General features: G+C 39.4%; 1 protein-coding gene across 2 annotated transcripts in view; it reads left to right on the forward strand.

Annotated features, from left to right (window-relative positions):
* LOC127411012 (sprouty-related, EVH1 domain-containing protein 1-like) overlaps positions 1-13,731 on the forward strand; it is a 66,023-nt gene that overhangs the window by 36,781 nt on the left and 15,511 nt on the right. For both annotated transcript variants that reach the window (XM_051646321.1, XM_051646320.1), the window contains exons 3-4: positions 1,263-1,431; positions 9,176-9,225. In XM_051646321.1, the coding sequence (XP_051502281.1) occupies positions 1,263-1,431; positions 9,176-9,225 (219 nt within the window). The remainder of the gene's footprint in view (positions 1-1,262; positions 1,432-9,175; positions 9,226-13,731) is intronic.

Here is a 13,731-nt window from a genome sequence, read left to right on the forward strand (position 1 = left end):
CAGCAGTATTTGAGTTGTATAGTGGTGAAGAAGTTCAGCAGCATGATCCTTTCACTGTGTGTTGAGTTCTGTGTACAAAGACGAGATCCACACAATCCATTGTGTTTGAATAATGTCTCTTTTAATATCCTTTCAGTTCTTTACAGTCAGTTGTTGATAAACATTGAATTCTAATGACACTTGCAAGATGACGTAAAGCGGTTTGAGTCTCTCTCGTTAACATGCGCTCATTTACAGACGCTCTTTACAGAACTGACGGTTTTCTTAAAAAGACAGTATGGGTTTTTAGCCCGTGTTCATCAAATCATTGTCAAACTTGTAAATAGTACAAATTATGCATTAAACGAAACATGTAACAAAAAAATAATATCTGCAATATAATGATATTTATTGATTGAATACATGGATTTGTTCATTTTTAAAAAGCTTAAATGTGACCAAAATGATGAACAACTAATAAAATGTAATTAGTAAAATTAATATTTTCATAATGAACCTAGTTAGAAGGTCCCCTGTGTAATTAACAGCATTAGCTGGCACATAATTTCTTAAGAAAAATGGACATTATAACTGAAATATAACCATATGAATCGATATCGAATCAGAATCCAATGGGGAAATCTGTATCAATACCAGCCCTAAGGTCAGACACACGTGAGGTTAATAGAACAGTCTAGCTTGTGGAAGTAAAAATAACCACGGTATATACTTCTGTTGAAAACATCAGTCCGCATTATTTCATCTTCATTTATTAAAAATCATGTTTAATAGCAGAATTCCTGGTGAAGAACTACACGACCCAAGATCCTGCAGAGAAATCCACCAATCAGTGAAGAGCTTTGCAGCTCCGCCCACTCCCATGATGCACTGTGAAAGACACAATCGAGTCACTTTCCCTACACTCTCAAACTACTGATATATTTGTATATATATTTGAATATTTTGCCATAATCTAAAAAAAAGTGGCATGTGAATGCCCAATTTTACCAGCTACTTTGATTTTTCATTTATAGCCTTAAAGTGAAAAATCAGAGTGGCTGGTAAAATTGGGCATTCACATGCCATTGTGGCTGGTGGGCAGAAAAAGTTCATTTCATAACCTGCTTACAACTCTTTTATGAAGGATTTTGTAAGATCCCTGTGGAAAAAATGAATGGGAAAAATACTTTCAGAACCAAGATGGCTGAAAAAGTGTGCGTGCACTGTTGCGCTTTATTAGAGTTGTGTAATCGGAGCTGTTGTCTTCATGGTTTTGTCATCAGGTGGTGCTGGAGTGCAGTATCAAGAAGGATTTGGTGTACAATAAAGTGAACCCGATCTTCCACCACTGGAGAATTGACAATAAGAAGTTTGGACTGACCTTCCAGAGTCCAGCAGACGCCAGAGCCTTCGACAGAGGAATACGGCGAGCCATGGAGGACATTAAACCAGGTGAGCATGAGGAACACTTCAGCTCTCTGAACTCTGGACAGATCTTCATCCATCAAGAAGAGCTCACTTCTTTATATTCACATATCAACCTCTAAAATAAACACTTGACAACAGCTGTTTATCTCTGTAGTTTCAGATTGAGCTTGACGTGTTTCACATACTGTGCTGTAAACTAAATTAGCGATGAAAGAGTTTGCGAGCGTTTATCTCCAGTTCTTAGCATTTGTGCTGTTGCACATAGCACATGGTTCTGTGTGTGAATCATTGCTTTATTTCTGGAAAATGATCTTGGTTGATATTCAGCACTCTTCTGAATCCACTGATGATAAAATGAGAAGTAAATGAGAACAGCTGGAGCAGCACTTTTCTCTTTTAAAGAAGGATATAGTGTGGTCTGTTGTGTGGCGTGACATGGCGTGGCGTACCATTGTGTGGCATAGTTGGTAAAGATCTGTGCTTGTGACTGAGAAGTTGCCAGTTTGTTTGCGTCAAGAATCAACTGTCAGTCTAGTCAGTTTTATTTGCATGGTGTTTTTCACAACACACTTTATTCAAACCCACAGTGAGTCAAAGGAAACACTCCCGGAGATGTTTCAGTAGATGAGGAAGTGAGACCTCACCCTCCTCGAGCTCGCACACAGGGGTGGAAAGAGTACTGAAAAATTATACTCGAGTAAAAGTACTGTTACTTCACAAAAAATGTAGTGTGAGTAGAGTAAACGTACCTGAAGTACTCAAGGAAGAGTAAAAGAGTAGCTCATTTAAAAGTACTCATGAGAAGTGAGTATTGAGTATTGGGCTGTAAATGTGATGAGCCCTTATAATAAACATTGTAAGTGCAGTTTATAAATGCATCATACACACTGTAATTTACAGAAATAATGAAAAATATACAGTAGCTTAACATTATCTGTGATAAACTCTACATGTGTGTGTTTCCAAAAAATAACAGCGACACATGATTACAGAGATGAAAAGATTAAAAAGTTCCATTTTAAATCATAACGTATGAAACGATTACATTAAAATCAGTTTATGTGTTGGGTCTAAATGATCTTTAATGCAGACAGAGTGAGTTATTGTTGCACATAAAACATGTGTAAGTGGTACATGGGGGACACATTATATTCCATATTAGTTCCTGTATCTTTTAAGCCCAGATATAGTTGTGTTCTCATTCTGATGCATGATGCACAATTTTCTGAAGTGTATTTGTGACTGATGATGGGAATATTCTTCCTGAAGTATTGCTCTACAAAGTTACATACTTTTCTATAGTCAAGCATTAGACTTGATAAAGACTGAGCATCATTATAAATGATTTTATCATCTCTACTTCCCTGGGAATTTATTATTCAAATTAACACACTCTCTACATCAGATTTGGCACAAAATCACTGACTTATGACGTTCATCTTTGCGTCATTACGTCATGTCTGTGAACACAGGAAAGAAGAGCCGGCTGTCTCGTTCCCATGTAAACGGTAGATAGCGGTAATGCACTGTTTTAGTCTGCGAGCAGCCGTTAAAAAGTTCACTTCAGTTCAGAAACACTCACAGTTCAGGACAGTATCGTTTCAGTCTAGATGGATGTTTATCTGTTAACTGTTTGGTGAAGTTGTTTACCTGCTATAATGCTTGGACATGTTTTCTGGTAGGAGCTTATATTGCTTGTCATGCTTGTAACATTACTCGTGTTTTAACCGATCGCGATGTTTCTAGTGTATGTTGTCCGGTGAAGTTTATTACATTTATTAACACGTTTACTAATATTTCTGACTTCTGAAATGGACTTTTCACTGTTATATTGCATATTTAAGCATATTATTATTAGTCTCCTGTGAGTGTAGTGTCAGAAAAGCGATTAAGGTGTAAAATTCATTCAAATATGTAAATAAGAGTGTTGTTTGATTCATCTGCCAGAAGAGCAGTGCCAGAACACCACTGATATAATGTATTCTTCCGCAAATTGCTTTCATTTTTACGTTTCAACCACAGAAGTCGCTAGAGAGCCCAAAGTTACGCAATGCAGCTTTAATAATGGAAATTGTCATCACTCACCACCATGTTGTTCTAAACCCATGACTTCTTTCTTCCATGCATTAAATTAAAGGGATAGTTCACCATAAAAATTAAATGCTCTTATTTTCTCACCCTCATGTATCCCAGATTTTCTGCACAACACAAATGAAGATTTGTAGAAGAATATTTCAGCTCTGTAGGTCCATACAATGCAAGTGAATGGTGACCAGAACTTTGTAGCTACAAAAAGCACATAAAGGAAACATAAAAGTAATCCATAAGACTCCAGTGATTTTCAGAAGGAATATGATAGGTGTGGGTGAGTAACAGATCAATATCTATAACTTTATAATATATAAAGTCCTTTTTTTTTACTATAAATTCTCCTTCCTGCCCAGTTGGTGGCGATATGCACAAAGAATTGAATCACCAAAAACACAAGAAGAAGAATGTTAAAGTAGGGCTGGCGATATGGCAAAAAAATAAAATCTTGATTTTTATTTCAGATTTAAGGACGATTTACGATTTTTGATGACATTTTCCTACATTTAAAGGTATTTAAAAAAATGTAACTTCAACATGATTCAAATAACATGTTCCTTATTAGAATGCAAGGCAACCTGGTTAGAAAAATCTACGTTTATTTTTTTCATTATAGAAAACAAAGGTGTGTAACAGAAATGCACAAAAAAGTGCAACACACAGAAAGTTGTCGACAGCGTAAAAGTAAGATAAATTAAAATCTAATTTCTTTAAAATAGCACTAATGTTCAGAAATAATAGTATAAAATAAGAAAACTACAAAATACCTCATAGCCAATTTAGGTATTATTTTTATCTAAATCAAGTCCATCTAGAAAATTGTCTAGAAATCAATATCTAGAAATAGTCATGTTTATCTTGAAAATATTTTTAGTGTATCAAACAATTTGTATGTATAACCATAAACACCTGCAGATAGAGTCCAGATATCAGAGAGATGTCAGTGTAGTTCACAACGCAAGAAGCAAAAATCTCGTCAGTCAGTGCTGTGAGCACACGGCGCCCTCTAACGGTACATGCTGAGCAGAGCAGCATAATGTCGCTGTTTGTCAAAATGATCGCTTCACTTCCTATGTACTTCCACTTTAAATGATACATCTCACACCTTGTATTCAGAATTTGAACAACTCCCTTCGGGAAGACGATATAGAGTCCCCAAGTGGAGGACTGTTAGAGCTTCAAGATCTTTTGTGTCAAATGCAATTTTGATTGTAAATACTTACTTGAAGCATAAGGATACAAGTGTTTATTAAAGTTTTTTTTTTTTTTTTTCTGACATCCTAAAGTTATGAGGAAAATGGAAGTACGTAAATACCTGGGTTTTTATGGTTCATGCATGTTTGTGATGTTTTGTGTTATGTTAGTTTTTTGTATTTTATTGTTGATGCTGCAGAAATTGCCCTGTGAAGGGACAAATAAAGAGTATTAGTACTACTACTACTAAATGTTGGCTATAAATGCAGTACATTTGAAACATGTCACAGAACAAAGCATTAATTAACGATCTATCTGAATCATCATGGTAAAAGGAGATGTGGATGATTCTCCCATTTATAGTCTATCCATTATATGATTTGATATGAAGTGCCCATAACTGTCATGTATGTTCTAACACTTTATTATAAACACACACATTTCTGTTGACATCTGCTTCATGAATTACACGACTTACACAGAACATAGTTATTGTTTGATTAAGCCGGTGTAAACTTGCATGATGGACAAAGTCTACCTACAATCACACTGTACAATCATACTGGAAATATTACCAGCTTTTATATCAGTCTCCGTGTTGTTAACATATGTAATGTTGGAGCACACAGCTGCACATATTTCCACACATGTTCAGCTTGTCAGACTGAGGGCAGCATCAAGCCAAGTGCTGTGAACATTTGTTTTTCTCTTTTATATTTAGCCATTGGTGGACTGACAGTGTATCCAACTACAATGTCTGCTAATATTTTATGCAAAACCTCAATTCCACGATTACAAAAAGAACATAAATTTGAATTAATCGAAAACATTTTAAGGATTGCCCAGCTCTATGTGAAAGTGGAGATTTCAAGCAAAAAAAGGACTCAAATATTGCTCTGTTTCTCACCCACACCTCTCATATCACTTCTGAAGAATTGGATTAAACCACTGGAGTCTTATAGATTACTTTTGTGCTGCCTTTATGTGCTTTTTGGAGCTTCAAAGTTCTGGTCACCATTCACTTGCATTGTATGGACCTACAGAGCTGAAATATTCTTCTAAAACTCTTCATTTGTGTTCTGCAGAAGAAAGAAAGTCATACACATCTGGGATGACATGAGGGTGAGTAAATGATGAGAGCATTTAAGTTTTTGGGAAATTATTCCTATAAGGAGGTTTACCTTAATCATCATTTACTTTCACTGCATGTTTTTATGAAAGATGGTGACTGAGATTGTCAGTCTCTAACATTCTGTCCAACATCTTTTGGGTTCCACAGAATACAGAAAGTTTCACAGGGTTGGAAGAACAAGAGGATGGGGAAATTATGATATCATATTAATTCAAGTGAACTATCACTGTAAGGATGCTTCTCAGATTTGGATGAATCTATAAATTAGAAGAGAAGTTTGGAAACCTTTTTTAAGTAATTATTACGGTGAAAAACGTGAACAATGTCACACAGTGCCAAATTATATCTAATGTTTAATTATACACTGAAGCAAGATCATGCTTTATTCATGCCTTCTGTCGTTATTTCACAGCTTTTTATATCCTGCGTGAATTTAGTTCAATGTCGAAATAATTTAGATAATTCATTCTGTACACTAAGGGTAAATTGCACCTTATCTCTATGTTTGGAAGCTTGTTTTCCATAAGACAAAGCCGCCCGCGTCTATGCATGTTTTTATTTGACGGGAGTCACGAGACTCTCCGTAGCCAATCACATTGATGGATAAAAATAAAATCAGGACGGAATTAGCGAACACAGACGGATGGAAAATAGCTCATTAAAAGTACAGTTACAGCACTTAAAATGTACTCAAGTATTCCTTTTTAAAACGACTTAAAGTACAATTCCTGGGAAAAACTAGTTAATTACAGTAACGAGAGTATTTGGAATTCGTAACTTTACACCCCTGGTGACACATCCTTAAATTGATGAGCAGTTGACACTGTTAAAAGTATATGAAATAGCACTGTCTATTTAACACGTCAGTGCGATTAGTCGTATAAAGAATAACGTGTTATAAAAGATTAATGTCATTAATCACGCCCCCAGAATGACCGAGAACACAACTCTGCAGGTTCAGTAATATATAGCCTATCTTTGTATAAAAGAAACAAACATGAAAGTGATTAAATCATGAAATAATACAAAAACAGGTCCACCTTGAACCTTAAATTATATTTCAATAATCGTTATTATCATCATTATTATCATGTTTACATTTCTATTTTTTTTAGATATGAATATGTAGCCTACTAATCATTTTCCATCTGTTGTCGTAGTAGACAGATACTTGCGTGACGGCAAAAGGATGGGTAATTATATACGATTTTTTGACCTCTTCATTATTTTAATTGCTTTTTCAGTTCATTTGAAGTGCAATATGTATTTAGAAATATCTTTGGTTTTAGTTTTTCGTGTTTTTACATATGAATACAATTTTTCAAAGCAAAATAAAGCACGAATATTCACCAGTCCTTCGGCCGGGGTGTTGGAGATGTAATTGGATATCACGATATCATCAATAAAATATTTATATCACGATACAAATATCATGAACATATTTCTTAGATATCACCCAGCCCTATCATACAGAAAACAAACCACAGCAGACAGCACAAGAGGAGGACGTGTTCTTGCGCTCAAATTCTGAATGCAGGGATCTTGAGACGTCTTTTTCTAAGTTTCAAACTATGTTTAACTTGATACAGTGACCTAAAAACACTGTTTATGACATGATGCAGCCAAAGTGAGAAGCTCCAAAAGCGTCCGTCTGATGTATAGTATGTGTCCTAAGAAAACCCTTATAATAAATCTATCTCAGACAGATTGACGAATTCAATTGCAAAATGTTTTGCTGTGGACTGTGGGTCAATGATAGGCTTATGCTCAATAATATGGAAATAATCAATATATTGATTACAAAGAACTTTTTGTATTGTTTAATCATTGCCACAATAATGTCATGCATATTAATCATATTAATTATAAATGTGATATATATATACATACTGTATATTTATAACTATATATTTATAATTGGAGTGGTGGTGGCATAGTGGACTAAAGCACTGAACTGATAATCCGAAGGTTGCTGGTTCAACCCCCACAGCCGCCACCATTGTGTCCTTGAGTAAGGCACTTAACTCCAGGTTGCTCCGGGGGGATTGTCCCTGTAATCAGGGCACTGTAAGTCGTTTTGGATAAAAGCGTCTGCCAAATGCATAAATGTAAATAATTATTTTACCATTATACATAGAATTTGCATTTCTCTGCAAATATTGATATATGCGATGTTGAGAGTAATTCAGTTAATTAATTGGCATATCATGTAATTAATTTGATTAAACATTTCAATTGATTGAAAACCCTAATATAAATGTAGAAGTTGAAGTGTCTATTTTAGATGCTGAAACTGTATTCACACATTAATTGGTTGTTAAATGAGATGTAATGATGAAATTGTAATATTATAATGAAGTTTTGAGTCCACAGACAGACAGACAGACAGACAGACAGACAGACAAACAGTTTATAAGTTATGGACCCTTTTCACAGACTGTGATGACACATTTCTGACATATTTAGCAGCGTAAATCTAGCAGACTTTTATATTTGTAATTTATTTAGTGAAGTACACTGCTTCACATGCTGAAGCCGGAAAGACCGATGAGATGAATGTGTGGGCTGATGGGTGTTGATCAGGGCGAGACGGTATCATGACACATTCAGTTGTCGAATGGACCATTGCAAAGGCTCTCATCTTAGCACTTAATTAATATGCTGCAGAGGTCACATGACTGTCAGATATCAGCCGCAGCAGCTGCGAGACATGTGTGACGTTCATGTGTCTGCTGTGGAATGTTCCAGTGTTGTTCAATGCTGTGAGAAGCTTCTTCAGTATTCCTCACGTGTCACTCCAGACCGCAGCGCTGAACAGCTTTGTTTCTGTGGCAACCGGGCACATGGGCACATAGCAAGTGCCACCGGAGCTGAACGAGGTGTGATGTGGACTCTCTGCCGTGATCGGACAGACACTTGTCAAACGTTGAACATTCACTCCTTTCAGTGAGCGGTTATAATAGTCGGCCATATTTATTCTGTAGACACCAAAACCACATTTACAACCCTATTATCAGATATTGTTCTAAATATGTTAATGATGTCTTCATTAATAAACTGATTGATGGTTCTGATTGCATGAGCCGCTTTGAAACACATTCTTTATTAATGTGCAGATTTGCTTGACAGTCACAACCAGCCTATATATATTGATTGAACATTGTTTTTTATCAGATTGTAAGCCACTCAAGGCATGGTTAAAGGGATTTTACTTAGTGTCATGACTAAGAACACTCGTCCTTTCCCGTGGTAAAATCACAGTAACGCACGGCTGTCGTGGTGTCTTGTTTTAATATAAAGAATGCTTGTAATGTTACAGAGATGTGATTGTGTGTTTGTGATGTTCACCCGCAGACTGCCCACTGTACAGCGACACAGACGCTCCTGACGACGCATCATCACAGGTGAGTCCACATTAACACACTGACAGTCAGATCACATGTGAGCATAACATCTGTCTTTGTCAAAAATGATCATACTCTCATCATTTACTGACTTCTCAAACTCCAATGATTTTCTTCTGTGGAACACAAACAAAGATATTTTGATGGAGATATGTGATGTGTTTACATCCATACAGTACAAGTCAGTGGGGTCCAACACTTACAAGCTCATAAAAGCACATAAAGGCAGCATAAAAGTAACCCTTATGACTCCAGTGGTTTAATCCATGTCTTCTGAAATGATTTGATCGGTTTTGGGAGAAAGAGATCAACATGTAACTCACTGTAAATCGGCTTACAGACAATGACTCTGTGATGCTGCACGCGGTTGCCAGGTCCTTGTGGCAAACGCTGTACATTTTAAAAGTATGCATAAACAAAAAAAAACTTGACTCTTGTCTTTATCATTTTAACTGACATCTGCATTTTCAAAATAGCCCAATTGGGCACGAAAAACGTGAATCTGGCAACACTGTGTCTGATTTATGTTCAGCGTTCTGCATATGTGTCAAGCACGAGGAAGTGTGTGAACATGTCAAGAAGACTTCAGATGTCAAGATTTACAGTGAAAAGCAGTTACATTTTAGTCTCTTTCCCACCCAAAACCAATCGCATCACTTCAGAAGACACTGGAGTTACTTAAATGATGCCTTTATGTCCTTTGTGGAGCTTGAACGTGTTGGACCCCATTGACTTGTACTGTATGGATGGATATGTTCACATCATGTTTCCTTCCAAATATCTTCATTTTTGTTTTGCTGAAGAAAGAAAGTCATACAAGTTTGAGACGGCATAAGCCTTTTTGAAGATTCCGTGCCACTCTCTACCACTCGCTCAACCCAGAATGTGCTTCGTAATATGCTGGTTTGGGAATCTATGAAATAAGCAATAGGTCTGAGGTTATGGAGCTCTAACATTGTTTTAGTGAAGTTGCAAACCTTATAGCCTAAATAAATGCAAAGTATAAATCAAAGTTAAGAAGAGGAAATCAAATGGGAGTGTGGAGAGACTGTGAAAATGAGCAAATATTCCTTTTGGAATCGTACGTGTCACATTGCCAGAGAGCACGAGGATGTGCTACATGATGTAGTGCAGCAAAAGGTGAGCTAGTAGACTACACTACTATTCGATAATAAAATAATAGATAAGTAATGTATCTTGTTGTTTTGCCATCATGTCAGTGCAGCTGCCAGATGCAGGTCCGGTTCTGCGGGGTTGCGAACGTTAGAGCACCCTCAATTGAATATGTAAACATGATTATACTGTATATTGGCAAAGCATATTTTCTTGAATCCCGGCAAACACACACAAAAAAATCCCTGCAACAAAACCAATAAACATGTATGATCTCGCAGATCAGTGTGTCCTAATTTGCAGGCAGAGCATTCTGCTTTCATACCTCCATTGTACAATTGAGCATTTGATTGGTAAAGATTTCCGCTCTCGCATAGAGAATTTCATAGCGGAATTATCTCACTTAATCGACCGCCTGTTGCGTTCGATTTCTGCTTCGGGATAAAGTGGCACATAAATGCTGGTCAGTTTCCCAAAGCCAAATCCACACCTTAACGAGAAGTGAAACGTAAAAAAAGTACTCTAGATTAGTGGTTGCAGATAACATCTTCGACATCGCTTGCTGCATTCATGTGCAGAGAAAAAACCTATAAATGATTGTACAGTCAAAAGAAATTTACTTTTCTTAAACGAAGGCAGTGTACTTTGTGAATTAAATTATTTTTATTTGTTTTAGGATCATTAAACATGATTTCATCTAATATATATATTGGACAAAATCTCACTTTATGCAGGACAAATATTTTTTATTTTTTAAATCCACGGTTAAACCTTGCTGTACATATAAAGAACGCATGCACAAGACATGATCTTTTGACGCATATAAAGTCCAGATTCACTTTATAATGCTTTAAAAATATCAAGGAAAAACAAAGGGGGCACATGCTATCTACTAATATAATAATTATTATATAAATAACCACAGCCCTTTAGATTACATATGATTCATACATATACAATTATAGGGAATATTAATAAAGCAACAACACTGAAAAAGAGAAAAACATTCACTGCTGTTTTCTGGATAACTTAATAAACCCTTTAAAACTGAGCACAAAATTAGGATGAGAAATTGCTCATTTTAATTTACAGACCCAAAGTCTGATAGCATTAAATCAGAAACCTATTAATGTATCAAATCTACAGTTTAATCATTCCATGGAGACAACTGAAGAACAATTATGAATTTCACTTTCCCTATCTGTCACTCACTCGAAGTTGTGTCGATGTAGTGACACTAGGGGTTACTCTTGGGAGCCCCAAACACCTCTGATCTTTTTTTAAAAGGCCAATGAGAATTGGCGAGTGGAATTTGCATGCCACTCCCCCGGACATACTGGTATAAAAGGAGCTGGTATGCAACCACTCATTCAGATTTTCTCTTCGGAGCCGAGTGGTTCTATTCATTGAAGCTGAATTCATCTGCGAAGTTCATTCACCTCATCTACTGGATTCTACGGCGCATTTCAGCGGCTTTTCCCCCTCTGCACCCGTGGAGTGCAGAGAATGCCCCTGGGCGCTTCGGCAGAAACAACTAAAAGAGTATATTCTAAAAGAAAAAGAGTATATTTTCTTTCTAAAAGAGCGGCACACACGGAACATCTTTTTAAAAATGCCTTTCCGTCTGTGTGTTATTCCTGGTTGCGGTCAATATCTCTCCACTTCTGACGGCCACGATCGCTGTCTTACGTGTCTGGGCGCTGCCCACGCGGAGACATAGTTCGTGGATGGGTCTTGTCCTCACCGCGAGAACATGACCATGGCGTTGCGGTCATGGCTTGCATTCGTAAGAAAGCAAGCCACCCCAGTGGCTCCCCGCCTCGGTCCATATACCTACGGGTATGAGGCCGTGCCGGTTAGCACTGGGGCCGATTTGGGGACCTCAATGGGACCACCTCCGCTGGGTACCCCCCCCACGGACCACCCATTCCCCAGCACGCTCGCTTGCTCCGGTCGGGCGCTCGGACGAGATCGCCAGCTCGTCTCAGAGTGAGTTCGATATCTCGTTCAGAGCCCGGGAAGAAGACGAGTTATCGAGCGCAGCATCTGAGAGCGGGCTCGTCCAGTCGGATGCAGAGGCTTCGACTGGGCTTCCTCCTTCGGGAGTGGTAACCCAGTCCCAGGCCGATGCGGAAATGACGGACATGCTTTCCCGGGCGGCCACAAGCGTCAGGCTAAAGTGGAACCCTCCGCTCTCCCCTGAACCCTCGCGGCTCGACGATTGGTTCCTGGGCTCGGAGCGCCGCCCACGGCCATGCCCCGCCCCCGTTCCTTTCTTCCCGGAAGGCCGCCAAGAACCCGAGGAAGGCTTCGAAGCGCCCCTGAGATGGGCGACCCAGGGGCAAGGAGACCCACTTCTCCAGAGCTGGTGAGCAGACCACTCATCCCCCGGTGGAGGACCGGGAGGAGAATCTTTTGTTTCATTTTCATTTAATTTCACCGTATGTCCAAGAGGCTGCGGTACCCAAAAATTCAACAAAAGAGCGGTTTTCTTGTTCCCTGGGTCACATGTTCAGTATGCACGGCCGTCGTCACGACCACAGTCCACCACCCATCTTTGCAGGTATGGCTCCCCAGCGGCGGCCCCCCCAACCCTGTGCGCCCAGCTGTGGCACAAACACGCCCACACGGGATTGGGTCCGGTGGACTACGGGGACGAGACTCCTCCTCCCCCCTCCTCGGCCAATCTTATGGTGGGCGGCAGGAGCCAGGTAAGTGCTTCGATGGACTCATCATGGCCACAGGGCTCGAATCCCCTTGACGTGGCACCTCGAGCTCTGCCCCGCCGCGAGGCCCCACCCGCCGGTATGTCCAACGTGATCATTCCCTTGGTCCCCCTTGCCCGGAGTTTGGACGCGTGGCTCGCGCTTTCCAATCCGTCGCGGTGGCTGACCTGGACCGTCTGACTCGGCTACGCGATTCAGTTCGCCAGACGCCCGCCCAGGTTCAGCAGCGTCCGCTTCACCTTGGTGAAGGGCAAGAATGCCGCTACCTTGCATGTGGAGATCGCTACCCTTCTGCTCAAGGGTGCGATAGAGCCTGTCCATCCAGCCGAGATGAAGAAAGGGTTCTACAGCCATTACTTCATCGTACCGAAGAAAGGTGGTGGGTTGCGACCAATCCTGGACATGCGAATACTGAGCATCAAGATTGGTTCGCGGCGGTAGACCTGCAGTATGTGTACTTTCACGTCTCGGTTTTACCTCAACATAGACCCTTCCTGCGGTTTGCCTTCGAAGGCCAGGTGTACCAGTACAAGGTCCTCCCCTTCAGCCTGTCCCTGTCCCCTCACGTTTTCATGAAGGTCACAGAGGCTGCCCTTGCCCCGCTAAAGGAAGTGGGCATCCGCATCCTCAACTATCTCGACGACTGACTAATCCTAGCTCACTGTGC

Source organism: Myxocyprinus asiaticus, chromosome 20 (assembly GCF_019703515.2).
Source record: "Myxocyprinus asiaticus isolate MX2 ecotype Aquarium Trade chromosome 20, UBuf_Myxa_2, whole genome shotgun sequence".
NCBI classification, from domain to species: domain Eukaryota; kingdom Metazoa; phylum Chordata; class Actinopteri; order Cypriniformes; family Catostomidae; genus Myxocyprinus; species Myxocyprinus asiaticus.